The sequence below is a fragment of the Mesocricetus auratus genome, unplaced genomic scaffold, assembly GCF_017639785.1.
Source record: "Mesocricetus auratus isolate SY011 unplaced genomic scaffold, BCM_Maur_2.0 Super-Scaffold_100004, whole genome shotgun sequence".
NCBI classification, from domain to species: domain Eukaryota; kingdom Metazoa; phylum Chordata; class Mammalia; order Rodentia; family Cricetidae; genus Mesocricetus; species Mesocricetus auratus.
Window position 1 is genome coordinate 55,335,544 of NW_024429189.1, and position 21,840 is coordinate 55,357,383.

General features: G+C 36.8%; 1 protein-coding gene across 1 annotated transcript; it reads right to left on the reverse strand.

The window, feature by feature from the left end:
• Positions 1-4,903: 4,903 nt before the first annotated feature.
• LOC101825883 (olfactory receptor 5AS1) lies at positions 4,904-5,842 on the reverse strand. Its single transcript, XM_005065026.2, has one exon. It carries the CDS (start codon positions 5,840-5,842, stop codon positions 4,904-4,906), a length of 939 nt encoding a protein of 312 aa, XP_005065083.1.
• Between the last annotated feature and the right edge of the window lie 15,998 nt (positions 5,843-21,840).

Consider the following 21,840-nt stretch of genomic DNA (forward strand, 5'->3'; position numbering starts at 1 on the left):
CCATATGTAGCAGGAGAGACAGAGACAATGACCAATGACTCCAACATTCAAATGCATGTAATATATGGCCATTTTAATCTAATCACCACAGTAAACTGTGTAAAGAGTACCTACACTTCAATGGGCAATTAAGGATTGTTTTGAGTGGAATATTTCCTAATAGCCAGTACATGTTAGCTGTTGTAAAGAGTAGCAGGAGCTTCCAAGTCTGCATGTCAAGTTTCCAGCTGCACTTCTTCTATGTAGTACTGATTTTGGCAAAATTAAAACTATAGTATTTAAGGTGTATTTAAGTGGCTTTCATGATAATCTAAGGCTTGTCATTATGTGTCTGATTTGGAGTACCCGAAGAAAAGAAAAGATAGTTGGTTCATAAAGGTGCAGTCTTGGATACAGTGGAAATCACAGGATATTGGAGATGCCAAGATAATAGTCTTTTGGCCAACAATGATAGTAGTAGGTTTAGTTTAGAATCAGGATGAACCTACCCTGTGCTGAAGATATCAGAGCTAGTAAAACAGATGTAATCAAGTATTTTGAAGCTCAGAACATGGTGATTGAGTCTAATATTTCAGGTATTGAGCTGAAAGATTTGGAGTTACAGTGCTGGATTTTTATTGACTTATGTATAGTTGTTTTTATGTCCTTGTTCTTCTTATAAGTAATAATAAATATTTTTCTTTTATTGAATTTAGATGTTTTGCGCATCTAATATATCCTGACTACAGTTTTTTTCTCCCTCTGCTCCTCCTAGTTCTTCCCAACCTCTCCTCCCCACCGGCTCCACTCTCTTTCTATATCTCATTAGAAATGAATATGCTTCTAAGATATAACAAAACATGACAAGATAAAAGTATAATAAGATGAATTAAAAGCTATCCAATAAAGTTGGACATGGCTAACCATGGGAGTAAAAGTGTTCCATGAATCAGAAACCAACCTTTTCTCAAAATCAAGAGTCACATGAAAATACTAAACTAAAAGATGCTGTATATATGCAGAGGACCTGGTACAGACCCATGTACATCCTTTGTTTGCTGCTTCAGGCTGTGTGACTCCAAATGCACTTTGCTTAGGTGATTCAGGGAGTCTTGTTATCCTGCCATCTTTCATCCTCTCTGGCTCTTACATTCCTTCTGCTTCCTATTCTGAGGGTGTTCTGTGAACTCTGAGGAGAAGCATTTGATGAATACACCCCATTTAGACTTTTTCTTTGCATATCATCGGTGTGTGGGTCTCTGCATCTGTTCACATCTATTGCAGGAGGAAGCTTCTCTCATAAGGTACTGACTTATGCATGAGTATGGAACTCTATCCTTAGGAGTAATTTTACAGATACTTTTTTAAAGTTTAGTGTTGCTAGAGACCTCTGGGTTATCTATTCTCTGGTGTTAGAGTCTGAAATGGGTTTCCTCTCATGGAGTAAGCCTTAAATCAAATCAGGCATTGGTTTACTGCTACCACAAGGTCTGTACCACCATTGCCCTGGCATTTTACAGGTTGGACATATTGTAGATTGTAGGTTTTGTGGCTTGATTAACATTTAAATATCTCTTTTGTTAGTTAATAGAGCACCTTCCTGCAAGGATCCATGTAAACAGTCCCTTGATTTCTCCATTTTCAATGAATTTCGTGGGTATTTTCATTGGCAATTGGCCCCACTGTAAATTTTCAGAGAGCAACCCTTTGTCTTACTAACAGCCTGGGCTGCTTGGGGATGTCCATAGGACCCACTTTGAAACAAAATCAATTGAATGAAATCCAATTTCACACTTGGAAGCCTCTTTTGGTGACAAGAAATATCCAGTTGAGACTTCATTATTAGTAGACGTCATTATAATAACCCTTATACATTTTAGGAAGTTTGTACTGCACTATGTATCCATATCATACGTCAGATGGCTCTCAATTACAACTGTCCCTCACTTCTTTCTCTCAATCTACCACATCCCCCTCCCCACCTGATCTTCCATTCCTCTTGCCAGGAAACCCCAGTTTGTATTTAAAATCTATTCTATTTCCTCTTCCCAGAGAGACCAATGTGTTCTCCCTAGATACTTCCTCTTTAAAAACTCTCTGTGTCTACATATTGTAGCTAGGTTATTCCCACACAGAAGAGAATGTATGATGCTGCAAGGATAAACGGCACACTTACTGGAAGTAAAATTAAGTATTTATTGTAGAAATTACTCACAAGATTCCAAACAAGTAACCCAGATGAGCCGAGTAGTTTTCTGCCGCCGAACTGGAACCCAAAAGCCAGAAAAAGAGACCGGGACTTCCGTTGTTCAGTCTTTTATACCTTCCCCATACCGCCCCTAGCCATGCCCAAAAGTGGGCATAGCTAGTGACATAGTTCACCGCCTACGTCCGTATATACGTCTTTAGTCATGCCTAAAGTGGGTGTGGTTAGTGGTGTGGTAGACTGCTCTTTTATTACCTCATCTTTATGCGCCTCTAATAAGTCACATGGCTAATGGTGGCACGCGATTTCCTCCTACTAATATGCATATTTCTTTTTCTGGAACTTGGTTATATATTTATTTTGAAGTATGTCTTTTGTCTTTCTAATTTTCTCAGGACTTTTATAATGAAGGCGACTATTCTGTGATACTCATGTTTGTTTGTTTGTTTATTCAGTTTTTTTAATATGAAGGATAACATTTACTGATTTTTTTGTGTATTGAATCCTCCCTACATCTCCAGGGTGAAGCCTACTTCATGGCAATCTTGATGAATCAACTTTTTGATGTGTTCTTGGATTCACTTTGCAAATATTTTATTGAGTATTTTTCCATGTAGGCTCATAAGGGAAATTGGTCTGTAATTCTCCTTCTGTTTTGGATTTTTATGTGGTTTGGATTTCAGGGTAACTGTGACCTCATAGAATGAATTGGGAAATGTTTCCTATATTTCTATTCTGTGGAATAATTTAAAAAGTATTGGTACTAACTCTTATTTGGATGTCTCATCATATTCTGCACAAATCTATCTAGCTCTGGGATTTTGGGGTGAGAAACTTTGACTGATTTTATTTCACTAGGAAATATAGGCCTGTCTAAATTGGGGTTTATGGCTTGATGAGAAGTACTTGTTTAATGATCAGAATAGTAAATATACTGTCACATTCATTAAAGTTTATAATCTGTCTAGTTTGTGCAATTGCTGGTGTGATTCATGAAGATACATGAGGGTATTTGAATATTATCATTGTAATATGTGGTATATAATATTGACAGTCCTAGATTCGTAAGGGCTTTGAGGGCTAAAGCCATGGATCAATCAACAAATTATTTGCCACACAACCATAAAAAACTTAGTCTGATCCCCAAGACCCAAGAAAATATGGTCATAGTGGCTTCAGCCTGTATTCACAAACTTGAAGTGGAGACGGGGGAGTGCTTTGAGATTGCTGGTAATCCTGTGTTATTGAATTAGGAAAGCAACACACCATTGAAAGAAAAATAAGATCAGGTACAGCGGAAAGAACAAGCAGTGTCAATCCATGGCCTTCATATGCATATGCACATGTGAATGTGCACCTTGTAAACACACACACACACACACACACACACACACACACACACATATATATATATGAGAGAGAGAATTTATTGGACATCTGGGTTTCACATAACTATATGTGGTTTATCATATTTAATTTACAATTGGGAATTATATCTCACCAGTTTTCTCTTTATTTTGTACACTTGATTGTGGAAAAATGATTAAAACAGTAGTGAAAACATACCAAATACAATACCACTTTTTTGAAAGATATTATTGAGTCAAAGTTTATCAAAGATATAGGATATTAAATACACGATATAATTGTTGTATTTATTCATTCACTTACCTAATGAGCTTTTAAATGGATATCTTTAAGGTGACTTACATTAACATATAAATACTGTGATATTGAGTATAAAAATGAATTAACTTTAACCAGTAAAGCTGAGTATAGCAAACTAACAAATGATAATTTTCTATGTGAATATGTACATAACAGAGTAGTAGAATCTGTATTCAGATAATTTTACAGAATAGGAATTTAAATGCCTTTTTTCTGGTAATATGGAAATGAAGTTTAAAAAATTACATCACCTTATGCTCAGAAAATACTGAAGAATGTGAAAAAGACTATTTCAATAAGTAAAGTAGAGTTTCAAGATATACAATTAGTCTTAAAAACAAATAACATAGACACTAGCAACAAATAATTGGAAGTGAAGAAAAATATAGTAGAGATGGCTAAATAATTGGGTAAAATTTAACTGATATTTAATGAATGAGATATCTATGAAGGTAATTGGAAAATCCAAAAATTGAGAAGTATCTCATTCAATGATTAATAAATATTTATCAATGTATGTTTACCTGAAGTCATATAGAGTGGTAAATTCATAATAATATAAAAGTAAAGTACTTATGTTTTTTAAAATTTTTTCTCTAAATTTTTTTCTTTTCATTTTCCACACCAACCTGAGATCCCCTTCTTCCTCTTCATCTGTCCTCCATGTGTCATCTCTTCCACAAATCTTCTCCTCAGAGGGGGGTAAGGCCTTCCTTTTGGAGTCAACAAAATCTGGCATACCAAGTTGAGGCAGGACCAAGCCCACCCCCCACACCCCCATATCATGGCTGAGCACTGTATCCTGCCATAGGAAATGGGCTACACATAGTTTGTTCATGCACCCTGGATAGGTCCTGTTGTCACTGCCTGGAACTCCATAGCAGATCAAGTCACATAATTGTCTCTCACATTCAGAGGGTCTCATTTGGTTCCATGCGGGTTCCCATGTAAGTCCATATTCCATGAACTCCCTCTAGCTCCAGTCAGCTAAGAAGACACATCTTTAAAGTCAACCAGTAATGGACATTTATAAGCAACTTGAATTCCCATTCATTTGGAGATCCCTTTTTTTTCAAGTAATTTTTTGATTGCATTTTTCACATCTTTGTTTCTGAAGCTGTAAATAATTGGATTCAACATAGGAAAGATAACAGTGTAAAACAGAGCAACTACCTTATCAGTGTCTGGAGAATAGCTGGTGGTGGGACGCAAATACATAAACAGTAGTGTTCCATAGAACAAAGTGACAGCAAAGAGGTGGGAAGCACAGGTGGAGAAGGTTTTGCCCTTCCCTCCTGAGGACTTGATGCTCAAAACAGTGATGAGGATGCAGAAGTAAGAGATAAGGATGACCATGAAGGTACTCATCTGGATTGTGCCACATAAGACAAAGAGCAGAAGCTCATTAACATAGGTATCTGCACATGATAAAGCAAGCAGTGGCGGTATGTCACAGAAAAAGTGATTGACAATATTGGAGCCACAGTATGGAAGCATAAATGTGAGGGAAACATGCACCAGTGAGGTCACACTTCCACTGAAATATGCCAATGTTACAAGGCTGAAACAGACCCTTCGAGATACCAATGTAGAATACAGTAGTGGGTTACAAATGGCTGCATATCGGTCATATGCCATTGCAGCCAGTATAAGACATTCTGCATCTGCAAAGCATGCAAAGAAAAACATCTGTACAGCACATCCATAGAAAGAGATGCTCTTCCTGGAAGCTAAGAAATTTACCAGCATTTTAGGAGCAATGGCTGTAGAATAGCTGATATCTAAGAAAGACAAATTGCTAAGAAAGTGGTACATGGGGGTTTGAAGCCTTAAGTCAACATTAACTAAGACTATTAGGCCCATATTTCCAACCACAGTCAATGTATACACTATGAGAAACACCAAGAACAACATGAATCTGAATGGCAGATAACCTGTGAATCCAATAAATATGAACTCTGTTGGCCTGGTATAGTTTGAGTGATGCATTTTCATGGGCTTCTTGCTTTACTCATTGACAGTCAATGATATCCAGCAACATAAAATTACCTGGGTGATGAGTGAACCAAAGTCCTTGTTTTCTCTTCTAAGGAAGCAAGGGGAATTAAAACAAAACAAAACAATAAAAAACATTTATGTGTCTTTCCACTCTCATGGCCTCCTCATTAATTACTCATTATTTTCTTATGCATTTTGAGACTAGAGAGAGAATAATTAAATGTATGTTATTTGAAAACAAAGGGAAGGCTACTTTAGCAGAAGGAAGATATAAATATAGGAGAATGATGGATGACAGCAAAGCATAGCATAGGAGTATCAAAGTGTTATGTATAAAACCCATGAGTTTGTGTGTTAATCTGAAATAACTAAATTAAATTAGATTTAATTTTATTATATTATTCTTCTCATTACTGGTTTTCAATGGAAACTGATAAGTTATTCCTGATTTTTGAATGGCATTACTTAGATGGTGGTGTTTCTTGAGGCAGTAACCCTCTTGGTAAAGGTATGCATTTTGGTCATTTTAATATGCAATTTTGTGGGGTCATTTTTGAGAATGAGAAAATAATGCAAGTTTTAAAAAATGGTCCAAAATTTATATACTTCACTTGATTGACAAGTGAAGAAAATTATGGAAATGCTATTGGTATATTATGATTTAAATAATAATTAAGGAACTTCTGTGGGAAAGAAATAGAAAACATGATACAAGAATGTAGAACATAACAAGTATGCACAAGTTGCCAGGTTTGAATCTTGGCTTTGCTACTTAGTGTTTGTGTGACCTTAGTACCATCACTCAATCACTTTGTGATAGAGGAAACTATGATTTGGTGGCCATAAAAGACATTAATGAACATTTCACACATAAAACCTCTCATAATTTAAGAATAGACTAAAATGACATGTTTTATTTCTAGTTTTCTTGTCTGAATATATTGCAATATCAAAGACAATTCTTAAATTAGTTTTAGTCTGGACTTAAGGACCTATTTTGTTTTCTGATTATTTGAAGTTCACTAGGGTTTCAATGATAGAGAAAAATGGATATAGACACAGCAGCATACAAAATATCTACATTGAATGTTTCTCAGAAAAGTAAGTAAAACACATAGGAAGGATACATTTGTTTTTCTTTGGATATAAAAGTCACAAATATTCTTTCAAGGATAAGACACAGACTTTTGCAGCAGAGAAAAACCTAAACTAAAACAAATTCTTAGGTTTGCTTACCAAGGGTTTAACTATAGGTAAAAGGAGATCATAAATAATTAAGTAACTCTGGTTCCATGAAAAACAACTTGAAACATTCTCTGCCATTGTTTCACAAGTTAAAATGTGGAAAATCAGCTTCCTTCTCTTATTAGTAAAGTAAGTAACAGATGGAGCAGGGTGTCTGTGTAATTGTCATATATAAGCCTAGTTTAGGTGTATCACACTGTTTTCTTAACCACCATGAAGGCTGACTCTCATATGGAATCAGCGAGGATGCCTTTTATCTAAAGCACAAACATTGGATTTGTAACATTAACCTTATATATTTTCCTGCTATATCAAGGATTAAAACACTTACCCCAGCACCATCTAATACTTCCAACAGTGGAAGCTATTTTGATTTAGAGACAATATGTGCCCCCAGGTTGTGAAGATAAGTCTTGAAAGAGATCACTATTTATCGTTCAGTCCATGACAAGTGGGACATTGTCCCTGGGTAGTTGCCAGCCCCTGAGGACAACTCTGTGGGTAATTACTATTTGCAGAGATGTGGCTTAGCTGACTTCTCTTAAATGAAATGAAATGAAGAGTGATAACCCGATTGACTCTTAGATAGGAATAACATCACATTTAATTACAAATCCTAACAGCAGAAATAATTACTTGTTTGTATGTTTTATATTACCCCATGGTAGACTTCTATACTTTCTGTGAGTATACACTGTGAATTCAGCTACTGCAAGAGCCTTAGGAATACGCAGGTATATGAAAAATATACGAAGTACATGTTCAGTGGTATTTGGAAAGTTACTGTCTAAGAGGCTGGATTGTTTTATCTGCCAGTTAAAGAATTAAATACAGTAAGTCTTGAGTGAAGCACATAGCTGAAAAGAAAAATCTCAGACACAATAGGAAGAATCACAGTTCAAAATTACTTTTAGGTAAGTTCCATTTCTGGAGGTTTGGGCTCTGATTTTGAAGTGCAGGGTGTTTCATGAACAGGGACTTACTTTCCACCTCTATATGTGTGGAAGTTTATTTGGCAGCCTTATCTAACAACTCAACAGACAGAATATTATGTCCATCACTGATGTTTTTGTTTGATAGACTTTATCTCTTGAAGGAAACACCATCAGCAAAGATAAAAAGGTTCACCTGAGTAATCCCCCTTCTGAGAAAGTATCATAAAAGCATCCTGAATGAAAGAGGCAACCATCATTTCTACCCATCTGTGACACCTATCAACACATCAATGACCAGAATAGCAAAACAATGTTAACCCTTAACTGTACAGTATTGGTCTGCACACCCTGGGTAGTAACTCACACGACTCTAATTAAATTTAAGTCTGCTCAACAAGGGGAAGTATTGCCTGGTTCTAACTAACTTCATAGTTGTAGTGAAGTAATGGTTATTGGAGGAGAATATGCAATCTCAAATTAACTAAATCAGCATAATCCCTAAATCATTCTATCAGCATTTGTCCACCTGTCATAAGTAAGTATAGTCTACATTCCTCATCAAATAAATTTCTCTGTGAAACAGACAGGGACCACTACAGAAAAAACACAACTAATAAAATTCAGGCTTGTGAGGCCCAGTTCTAAAGGGCATATAAAAATGAGTCCCTCCCCAACACTCAAGAAGCATTGAAGAAGGGAAGAAAGAAAGATTATGAGGGCATTACGATGGGGATGGGAAGGTAGGAGGGTGGGAAAGGATAGGGGGAAAGATGTAATTATAATTTCAAAAAAATAAAGTAAATGAAAAGTTTTGGTCAACTGGAATGGGTATCTCCTTTCTTTTTTCATTAGTTTAAAGTTCGTCAGTGTAGAAAAGAAATCAGTCTCAAGCCAACAACAGGGGATAAGCATGTAATAGTCGAGATTTGAGTTTGCCTCACCATGCTTGCCTGATCAGGCAGTAAACCAACCTTACTAGGGTTGGTGTGGAGAAGATGGGAAAAAGATTGTGCAATCTATCTCTCAGGACAGGAAGTTGAGGAATATTCTTATCTATCTGTACCTTTTTCAACCATCTGTGCTTCTGTCAGGGATCTTTCCAACTCCTAATGTGTCAATACTGTGTTCTCTCATTTTGTTTTTGGTTTGTTTCTTAATCATCTTTGTGACCTTAAAATTTAGTTGCTGGTGAAATTACAGATGATAAATGTATCCAAGCCTTGAATGCTACTTTTAATTGAAGAAGGGGTATTTTAGCTTTCTATTTTGTCTAACGTAGACAAACCATTAAATTCTGAGTAAAATTTTCCTACTCACCTTGTAATGGCTATGAAAATGCACACAAGTGTACAGAATCTTCTTCAGTGGTTGGACTTGATTTGCAATTCTTTGCTTTCAATTATAGCAGTCCTTCCCAGTAATATAAATGGCAAGACTAATTTTAAAACCCTTTAATGCCAACAATGACTTGTACTTAATTAGGGAGAAAAACTGTAAAATGGATAGGAAAGTGACTCAGGGCAAATAATTATTTCATTTACATAGTAGAAAACTTGAGATTAGATGTCTCTCTACCAGATGAACTTCTCATTTAATAGACAAGATACATACAGGTAGATAAAAGATTATCAATCAGCAGCTAAGTAAAAATTGATATGAAATATGAAGAGCCATAAAAGAGCTAAAAAGATTTCATATAAGAAAGTGTTCAGGAACTGCCATTTCCTGTGACATACAGAGTCTGAGAATCCCTACTTCACAGTTACTACACAGTTGCAATAGAAAGTGTGATTCTAATGTAACATAAAATGTACAGATAACTCTTTTTCAGTTTTGCCAGTTTTGAAGATTGGTACATGTAAAAAATTTGAGAGATTTTCTTTATGAATTTTTCCAGATGAGTATGTCTGTTTATGATGACTATATCATCAGAAGTCAGAGAAAAAGACCAGGACAGTGGCTCAGCTGATAGAGTACATGTTATGTGTCATGACAGCTTGTATGTCATTCTAGACATTGTACAAAAAGCTGAATGTGTACTACACATCTGCAATCCTAGGATTCTTAGGGCATAAGTGGTATTGGGAAAAAATTACATGAAGCTTGGGGGCCAACTGTCCTGAAATATACTGCCCAGTTGGAGGAAATGAATCTTGTGTCTACAAAGTACAGTGTGAGAAAGGATTTCTGAAAACTTTGGTCTGATATCCACATGTCCAGTATGGTTTGTATGCTATGTACATGCACATGCACATACACACACACACACACACACACACACACACACACACACACATACACACATACACATACTAAAATAAATAAACACATATTACAAAACTGTGCCACGTGAACTTTAGGTAACTTGTAATCTGCATAGTTTATTTATGTTGTTTTTCCTTTTTTTATTAATTATCCACAAAAGAAACCTTATAGAATATGCTTTCCCCCCTTTGAGAAAGAAGAAACAAAAAATACCCAGTATTTGTTTCTATATCTGTTCATATGGATGTTTAGGAAAAATAGCTACTACAACAAAATAGTTTCTCTCTCACTACGTGTCTAACACACACACACACACACAGCCTCTAATTGAAGCATTATGGAGGATCAGAAGTTTGATGCCATCCTTAAATTTAATTCTTAATTGAAACTGTGCGTGAATTTCTGAATTTAATTTATCCAGTTTTCTGTGAACTGTTATTCACCTAATGGATGACATAGTAACAGAGTAAAAACCCCTTATCATCATAAATATTTAGGGAAAAATAATGTAATCAATGGAAAGATGACCTCTAAGGATTAAAACAAACAAGCCACATTAAATATGACTCTTATCTATTTCTGAAAGCATTCTCATTTTAACTTCTTGGTCTTGCCTGTATTCTTTGATTATTTAAATAATTAACTAAATATATACCCAAAGTGTTTCATCACTGGTGATCTTTTGGTATAATTTTTAAGTTGAATTCAGAAGTCACAGATGCAATCATTACATGTAGGGCAAATAATATAAGTGATGACTATGCAGGGAGGTGGAGAAGTGAACATGGAGTGAAGTTATTTGGATGATTCTGAAACTATTTGTACTTTAATTAATCAATTCTATTGACAATTGTATAATTACTTCACCTTGGGGGAAAACAGATAGCATTAGAATGTTTCTTAACAATGTTATTTCCTATTGAATCTCAAGAGAAATCAGAAACCATCACAGATACCTAATGAACCTTTGTGTTTTCATTCTTTTACAACTAACAATCGCATATATATGCTTTAGTCACAGAAATGCCTGCAAAAAATACCTATTTTCTTTACATTCTTTATTCTACACATTTACTTATTGAAACAAAGAGATTACTACAATAAAATATAAAATAATTTATTTTTAAAAGAATTTTTAAAAAGTCAAATCTGTACATTCATTTTGAAATTTCAAACATTTATTCAATATTTGCTAGAATACTTCCATTAACTTAGTCAACAATCATCAATGTATTTCAATTAAAATACCTTTATAAAAAATGAAAATTAGACTACACCTTGGTGCTGAATGTACCTGGAAATATGAGTGCCTGAGTTCCTGGCTGGAGGACCCTACTATCTTGGTCTTGGCCCTAGAGGAACATTCCACACCCCAACCCAACCCAACGAAGCTTCAGAGGCTTGGGAGCAACCTCCCCACACACCCATTGATTTCCCATGGCATCTGAGACCACCTGAGCCTTGAGATGCATCACCTTCCACCAGAGGCAGAGACCCAACTTCACCTAGAAGAACAACAACTACCTAAGCCACAGGCCCCACCTACACCAATTGGAGAAAGAGGGACACCTGAAGTGCAGGTCCCAGCTGCACCCACTGGAGGAAGAGATGGGTACATGAGAGTGTAAGAATATATCCAACAACATAAGGGACAATCAGGAACAACCAGAAACTAATGGTAATATACCAGCAAGACCTGAACATCCCAATGAAGACAAGGGAGAAAAAAAGTGACATTAAAATAACTTTATGAATATTATAGAGGCACATGAGTAAGTGAATAATTCCCTTAAAGAAGTGGAGGAAAAGACAGACAAAAAGTTGGAAGAAATAAGCAAATTCCTTAAATGAAGCCAAGAAAACAAAACAAAACAAATGGTTACAAGAGTTGAAAATATAAATGGAGACAATAACAAAAACACAAACTGAAGAAATTCTGGAAATGGAAATTCTTGGAAAACGAGCAGTAACTATAGATGCAAGCATAACCAGCAGAATACAAGAGATGGGAGAAAGAATCTCAAATGTCTTTCATTTGATACAATATAAGAAACAGATTCATTGGTCAAATAAAATGTTACGTCCAACAAATTCTTAACACAAAATATTTGGGAAATCTAGTAAACCATGAAAAGACTAAACATAAGAATAGAAATAAAGGCAATATACAGCAAACTGACAACAAACATCAAACTAAATGGAGAGAAACTCAAGGCGATTCCTCTAATATCAGGAACTTATCTCTTCAGTATTGTACTTGAAGTTCTTGTTAGAGCAATAAGACAACAAAGGGAGATCAAGGGGATAAAAATTGGAATGGAAGAAGTAAAACTATCACTATTTGCAGATGGTATGAGAGTCTACAGGCCAGAAGAATTCTACCAGGGAACTCCTACAGCTGATAAACACCTTCAGCAAAGTGGCAGGATACAAGATTAACTAAAAAAAATCAGTAGCTCTAATATATGTAGACAATAAAGGGGTTGAGAAAGAAATCAGAGAAACATCTCCCTCTACAATAGCTACAAACAACATAAAATATCTTGGGGTAACTCTAACCAAACAGGTGAAAGACCTGTATGACAAGAATTTTGAGTCGTTAAAGAAAGAAATTAATGAAGATACCAGAAAATGGAAAGATCTCCCATGTTCTTAGATAGTTAGGATCAACATAGTAAAAATGGCACTCTTGCCAAAAGCAATCTACAGATTCAAAGCAATCCCTGTAAAAATCTCAGTACAATTCTTCACAGCACTTGAAAGGACAATTCTCAACTTTTTATGGAAATATAAAAGGCCCACGATAGCCAAAACAACACTGTACAATAAGGGAACTTCAGGAGGCATCACTGTCCCTGACTTCAAGCTCTATTATAAATCTATAGTCCTGATAACAGCTTGGTATCTGCACAAAAATTGACAGGTAGACCAAAAGGATCAAATTGAAAACACTGTATCAACCCAAACACCTATGAACAATTGATTTTTGACAAAGAAACTAAAATTACAGTGGAAAAAAGAAACCATCTTCAAAAAATGGTGCTGGCATAATTGGATGATGGCATGCAGAAGACTGCAGATAGATCCATATCTATCACCACTCACAGAACTAAAGTACAAATGGATCAAAGACCTCAACATAAATCCAGCCACACTGGAACTCTAAGAAGAGAAACTGGGAAGTACCCCGGAATGAATTGGTACAGGAGACTACTTCCTGAACACAACACCAGTAGCATAGACAATGAGATAAACAATTAATAAATGGGACCTCCTGAAACTAAGAAGCTTCTGTAAGATGAAGGATAGAGTCAACAAGACAAACAGGCAGCCCACAGAATGGGAAAATATCTTCACCAACCCTACATATGACAGGGGGCTGATTTTCAAAATATACAAAGGACTCAAGAAACTAGTCACCAAAACACCAAATAATACAATTAAAAAGTGGGCTAAAACTAAATAGAGAATTCTCAACAGAGGAATCTAAAATGCTTGAGAGATACATAAGGAAGTGCTCAACATCCTTAGCCATCAGGGAAATACAAATCAAGACAATTTTGAGATACCATCTTACTCCTGTCAGAATGCCTAAAATCAAAAACATCAATGGCAGTTTATGCTAAAGAGGATGTGAGGAAAGGGGAATACTCAGTGCCAAAGTGAACAGCCACATTGGAAATCAGTATGGAGATTCCTCAGGTCAATGGTAATCAGTCTACCACAAGATCAATCAATTCCACTCTTAGGCATATACCCAAAATATGCACATTCATACAAGGACATGTGTTCAGCTATGTTCACAGAAGCATTATTTGTAATAGCCAGATGCTGGAAGAAACCTCCATGCCCCTCAACTGAAGAATGGATAGAGAAAAATGTGTTACGTGTACACAATGGAGTACTACTCAGCAGAAAAATAAAACAATGAAAACTTGAAATGCTAAGGCAAATGAATTAAACTAGAAGAAACCAGCCTGAGTGAGGTAACCAAGTCACAAAAAGACAAACATGGTATATACTCACTCATATATGGATTTGAGACATAGAGCAAATGATTACTAGATTACAATCCACAGTGCCAGAGAAGCTAGGATACAAGGAGAACCCTCCATGATCCCCCAGAGAAGGGGAAAAGGTCAAGATCTCCTGAGCAAATTAGGAGCATGGGAGGAGGAGAGAGAAACCTAGGAGAAACAGAAGGAGAGACTAGGAGGGGAGAGGAGGACATGAGGTAGCATGAAGTTTAAGTCAGAGGAAGAATTGAGGAGATCAAGATAAGAGATACAATAATAGAGGGAGCCACTATAGGATTAAAGAGAAATCTGACAGTAGGGAAATGTCCAGAGATCTATAAGGATGACACCAACTAACAATCCAAGAAATAGTGGAATGAAACTAATGACTACCTTATATGCCATCCTAGAGCCTGCATCCAGTGGCTGATGGAAGCAGAAGCAGACACTCACAGCTAAACTCTTAACTGAACTCCTGGAATCCAGTTACAGAGAGGGAGGAGGGATGAACAAAAGGGTCAAGACCAGGTTGGTGAGTCCCACAGAAACAGCTGACCTGAACAAGGGAGAGCTCATGGATTCTGAACTGATAGCTGGGAACCCAACATAGGACTGATCCAGACTCCCTGAAACAATACCTATACACAAGTATAGTCATACAGAAAGAACTACAAGGAAAACTCCAGCCTGAGGAATTTAGCTACACCCACAATAACACTGGCAATAGAGAATCTCATAATAGCAAAACCCAAAGAAGTGAAATACACACACACACACACACACACACACACACACACACACACACACACACACACTCACCACCACCACCACCACCACCATCACTACCAACAAATATAAGGAACTAACAATCACTGGTCATTAATATTTCCTAATATCAGTGGTCTCAATTCACCTATATAAAGATACAGGCTAACAGAATGGATAAAAAAGAATCTATCCTTCTGCTGCATTAAAGAAACACACCTCAACTTCACAGACATTACCTCAGAGTAAAGATCTGGGAAAAGATTTACAATCTGGTAACTGGTACACCATCATCCCTGGATCCTCCCTGGAATTTCTCTGGGGCATCCTGTGGCTACCATGAGTCTTGGTAATCTTGAGGGTATCAATCTACATGACTAGTCCCTTCACGAGCTCCAGCAGGTCCTAAATGGCATAGATGCTAGGGTGGGTTAACCCAACATCTGGCTGTGGCACTGGTTAGTATCAAACTGGTGAGTCGAGGCCGCTGGGATCCTCACCCTCTTCAAGTGGGTGGAGTCAGCACTGATACATGCCTGCCCTCAGTGTTGGTTCACCCTGACCTCTGGTGAGGGCTTGGGGCCATCTCTCCTCATTCAGGGGCTAGCTCTCTTGTGGTAGTGTCCAGTAAGAAGCAAGGCTAGCTTTCCCAGGGCCTCTGATTTAATCTGGCATGGTGCCTAGAGACTCCTGAGATGAAACAAGCCACAGATATTCACACAGACCTAGCTGTAGCTGGACTACAGAACCAGGCATGGCACTCAGCAGCTGCTGGAGCCGGGTAGACACCCTGGCTCAGTTGAGAATGGTAGCAACCCTAACATTGGGCCTCTACATGACCTTTGATAGCAATGCAGGACCCAGACTTTAGTACAGATCTGAGCCACATTAGAACCATGGACCTCAACATGGTCAGTAATGTAATATGATATAATATAATGTATTGTAGTAGAAAATAACACATGGTAATTGGACAAAATGAACCAACAGAAGAAAAAATATTTCTACCCAAGAATAAAGCTGGTAGAGCTATGTTAGTACCCATCAAAATTGACTTCAAGCCAAAACTAATTTGAAGACTTGTGGAAGGAAACTAACTGTTCATCAATGAAAAAATCTAAAATTAGGATATTGCATTAATAAACATGTTTGAACCAAACACAAAGAAATGCAACCAAGAATAAAGCTGGTAGAATCATTTTAATATCCATCAAAATACAGTTCATACCAACACTAATCTGAAGAGAAATGAAAGGATAGTAACTTCTTATCAAAGAATATGAAAACAGTATCACATCTCTGGATGAATTTCTGAAATTAGTGTAACTATAAAAGACTTGAAAAATTCTAGGGTGGTGGTCCCACCTTCTCTGCCTTTAACTTTTCTATCTGGCTAGTGAAAAAAGACAAATGAAATGTAGAGAATGACAGTTGACTATTAAAAACTCTATAAAGTAGTGACTCCAATTGCAGCTGCTGGGTAAGATGGGGTATCCATACTTGGACAAATTAACCCATCTCCTGGTACATGGTATGCAGCTATTAATACAGCAATAGTGCCTGTCCATAGGGACTACCAGTAACAATTTTCTATTAGTTGGGAACTTCTACAGTATACCTTTACCATTTTAAATGTATACATGAACTCTCCAGCTCTGCACCATAATATAATTAAAAGTAACCTTGTTGTTATGTCTCATCCATAATACACCATTCTGGATTGCTATATTGACAAAGTAATATTGACTAAACCAAATGAGCAGGAGGTAACAACCACTTTGGATATAATACAGGGTACATGGAGAGAGGCATGAGGAACAGGTGGTGAACTCATCATCGGGTGACATAAAGGTGACACAGAACACATGAATATTCCAGAGGACAGGTACAAATGGGCTAAAGGCACAGAGGCAGGGACTATTCCTTCCAGGCACTGAAAGCATATCAGCATGACAGGAGGAGGACTCGGATCCTGATGAAAGATGAGCAGGGAGAGGATGCAGGGGCAATTCCTCAGCGTCTCGGCATCCTCATCTACTTTGATGCCATTTTTGAGAAGGATTCTTATAACCTCATGCTGTTCTGTAGAAATCTTAAAAAGCATTCTCCTTGCCATGTAAAGACTAGGTTATAAAGGGAGCAATAATGGAAGCAGATGTGTATCTATATCATGTATATCTATATCTGTATCATCTTTTTTTTCCATTTCCTAGCATGAGCCCTTAAAAACATTTTATTAAGTATCTGGAGAAAGACTCATCACAACTGTGTCTATCCCTTTTTTTGATCATGAGTACTGTGAGATTAGAGCAGAATGGTCTTTACACACCACTGCTGGAACTATCATCCACCTTATATTTCCTGTGCTAATTACTCACCTGATGATGCTTACTGCTATATGCCAAGGAATGATTAGTTCACTGGCTGGCATAACAGGGCATATTTGACAAGCCCAGGAAAAAGAAACATTGTGTTTTGTCTGTTGTCATTTCTGTAAAATGAGAATGATAATTTTAACTGAATGATGAGCTGAAACAGGTAAATTCCATAAACTATTGCACAGATGGCCACTTAGTAGATGTTGGTTATTGTGTTGTGATAATGTGGACATCTAGCAAGAGGAGAAAAGACTCAGTGTCAGGAGCCTCTGGCTATCAGCCAGCTCCAGCTGAATCATGTACTAATAGAGAAGATGTGACTCCATCCTCATAGAGAGTACATGACTATGGACCACCCTGCTACCTCTGCTAAATTCCAGAAACAGGCCTGCAGCTTAATTGAGATTAGCTCAACAGAAAGCCCCCAAGTTCTCCAGGAGATAGGCAAGGGCAATAGGGAATGATTGAGATAGATAAATTAAGGACCAATGGTCAGGTTACCAAACAACACAGGAGGTTCTACCCCTGACATTTTGCCCTGTGGATTAGGTTTCCAGGCAACACAGGGGCTACCTCTCCAACTGACCTATTGCCAAGATAACTTCCTTGAATCTGCGGTCACCACCCTAATTCCCCCCACCTCCTTGCTTCCTCCTCCAAGCCCCTTAAATATACCTTGGAAAGAATAAAGATTTGTTACCTCGATCAGATTCCTGTCTTGGTGTCTTTCTTTGTATCTCCTGTCCCCCATCTTTCTCCTAGGTGTCCCCCAGTCCCATGCATAATGATCCAAGGTACCTTTCCTCAATGTCTGAACTGTTTTACTTCCAAGGCCTATGCCCAAGGATGTCAGTTGCAGAACACCCAGAGTCTTCCCAGAGCTTGCAAAACTTCAGCAGGGCTTCTATTGAGAGTTCAGGCATACAAAAGGCCCTGTCCCTACATCCACAAGGGAACAGACTGGGAGGGATTACCCAGGTTCCTGAGTTTTCATGTGGGGTCAACCTAGGGCCAGGCCATTCTAAAGACCATCCTCTTGCTGCCTTTTCCTCTCTTTCCCAGTTAGGTTGCTGTCTCCTAGACTTCATTAGTAAGTCACAGATACCCAAATCCTTCTCTCAGAGTCTGGTTCCAAAGACCTCCTAAGGCAGGTACTTGAACAAAGAGATGGACAGTAGGAGAATGACATCAGCAGGCCAATAGTGCTATTGACAAATTCAGCTCTTACAGTTTGAGGCTAACTCCTCCATGACTTCCACGCGGATTGATTTGGATGGACTGAATTTCCTCCTCTATGCCTGCTTCATGTTCAGGAAAGAAGGCAGTATTCCAGCAAGTTTCGTGGAAATCAAACAGAACTTCAGCTTCCCTGGGTGACAGAGAAGGTAATCTCTAGTTGCTTTTATTCCATTTAAAATCCCTGGGAATGGAGGTAACTGTCAGCAATATCACCTAGATTTCAGTGAGTGGACTTGACCTGTGTCATGTCTTGAGGCCCCTGGCTTACTGCTGCTACAAAAGACTTTGGTGAGGAGATTTTTAGGTCTTCACTTACCAGTCTTTGGTCCTACTGAATCAGCATTCTTGGTGATGTCATTAAAAACTTTCTCTGTCTTCTGGGTTATTACATCTCCATCCAGGGGAAAGCAGTCACTGGCTTTCATAGTCTCCAGAAATTAGGGGTGGAATTTGAAAATGGAGGTTATCATTGTTGTCCTGGGACTCTCCATGGCTGTAAAGATATTGGTAAGTATTGCTGCAGAGGCTCTGGTTTGTAAAGGCTGTATATATTGAATTGCATCTACTCAACAGACAAAACTATACCAGAGAAGATGCAGTTCCGATATGCAAGTGATACTAGATCTGCTGACTTACTGTTCTGAATACAATGGCAGGATTTCTCAGTTATATAGGGCACAGAGATATCCAGGAGCTTCCAAAATGGTGGAAGTGAGATGAGTCATTGTTGAAAAATGTCACAACTCCTTGACCCCTAGAAATTGCCCATAGTCCCAAAGTGTCTCCAGGAGGCACAGCTGCTCTCTGCACAGGTTCAGAGTTCCTTGCCAAGGCACATTGAAAGTGAGTCAACTTTAGGGAATAAAAAGCATTTTTTCATATAATATATAATTTCCAATATTCACATTTTAAGGCTAATAAATTGTGTTTTACAGTAGTTATTGATATGGAAAGTTTTCAGTTTTCTGAGAGATATTTGAAATGGAAAACCAAGTTTAAGCAAGTGAGCATTGTATTGAACAATGTATCTATTGAACAACACAGTGAATATAGTTAATGCTACATTGTTGTGTCATTTAAAATTGCTGATTATACATATTACATAATCTCTCTAAAACTGACAAGTATGTGATGTAATGAACACATTAATTAGCTCAACCTACACATTGTATAATGTGTATAGATTCTAAAGCATGCCTTATGAAGTCTGTGTTTTAGGTTTCAAAATATGCAACTTTCTAAAATTGATTGAATTATTAAAACTTTTATCTTCTCCAGTTTTATACATAATTTTATTGTATTTGTGAATATGATTACTTTATACAACCTTTCCAATTGCTATAGTTACCAAAGAAAGAGAGGATGGGGACAACAGCCAGAAGCAATAGCCAAGAGACTACTGCCCTTGGACATACTCCTCAGAGAGAACAGTTAAAATAACCCAATGTCATAAGCAAACAGCTTTGATCACTGACTAATTTATCTCACAATGAACATATACCTGAGGTTGAACACACTGGGCATCTCAGAGCAAAAATATATTTTAATGAATAAGGAAATAATTTCTTTCCTGAAATTTACTATAGGTAAGTTAAAGTTGAAGAATGTGCTTTAAGAACATAGACAAATGGATGGCTTTATTACTTAAAAACACAAATGAAAATAAAAATACATTTTATAAGACATTTCAAAAAATGAAATATTTTTAAGTCAGGTGGTTTCATTAGATTAATTTTCTTAATTTTGAATATAACAGTCACACATACATAGTAATTATCTCTGAATCTTACAGTGGGAGTGAGAATTTAAATGGGATTATTTTGTGATAGAAAAGTGGTTTGTTATTCCTTGATATTTACTGCTATTCCTAAGACTACAGAAACCAAAATAGTATTTTATGATTTTTTTCCATAATTTGAGACTATGGTCACTGGAAGTATTAGGCTGAGGCAGAATTCATCTGGGTTTTCCACAGTGTGTAGGTTTTTTAACTACTCTATTCCTTCAGTTACTCATATAAAAACAGCAAGTGACACTATTTTCATAACATTAAATAAGACACACAAGGAACGTATAGCATAGTATTTAATAAACAATAAAAGTTCAAGAACTGTCAGTAGAAGGACAAAACATGATTAATCAGATTTCACTTTTTATTCTGTAAATTTATTCTTAGTTCCCATAAGAGAGTAATGAAAATAATCAATGAAGGGTGATATGTTGTTGATGGAGAAAACACATTTTCCATAAAGATGCTGTGGGAACCATGTTTCCCAACTTGACAGTGACCAAGAATCTCTTACTGTTTTGACTGAGAGAGTTTATAAAGTCCAATAATAGAAATGATCAAAATAGGTTATTCTGTGGATGCTGTATTTTATACTGTGACTTGGATCACATATTTGATATTTTCTGTGTGTTTAGAACAAAGTCTACCTCTAGAATGGGATGACAATACAGTTACTCAGGCTGACAACTTTTTAAAAGAGGGTTTCTTAGTTGTGGTTAATTTCTCATGTCACTCAGTGTTGTTTGTGCTACTCTTTCTGAGTTCAGTATTTCTGCTGGTCTGAAACACTTTTTACTTTCATAAACTGAGGATGAGAGAATTTATAAGGGGGATGATAGCATGGGCTAAAATGATATTGATAAATACAGTAGTGTTAAGAACAGCAATAAAATTAGCACCTACTGAAACTGTCACTATATTTTTCATATCAGATATTTCATAGATTATGCTTTTTCTGTACCAAAACAACCACTTGACCTTGATATGTCCACATGACGTAACACAAGTACCAAATATTTAAATAAGGATATTGATACACTAAGATGCTTAGTTTTCATTGTAAATCACTCAATGCTAATTCATTTTATCAGACTGTTGTTGAAGTCATTGAAGAACCTTACATACAATACTTTTCTAAATACACATCACTCACCTGTGTGTACAATAAATTAGTTATTAATACACAAATGAAGTAAGACTATGATCATTTGTTTTCTTCTAGAAAGTATTTTTCATCTTTTTAGAAATGAAAAATTAACAAAATGATTAAATGACATTGTATTGTCTGAAAACATTTCACATTTTCTATTAAGTTTCAATTCCTTTGTTATCTGATACTACAGTACCTTGAATAGTT

Bases quoted from the DNA above. Each gene is read 5' to 3' on its own strand.
- LOC101825883 (XM_005065026.2), bottom strand. From the start codon at position 5,842: ATGCATCACTCAAACTATACCAGGCCAACAGAGTTCATATTTATTGGA.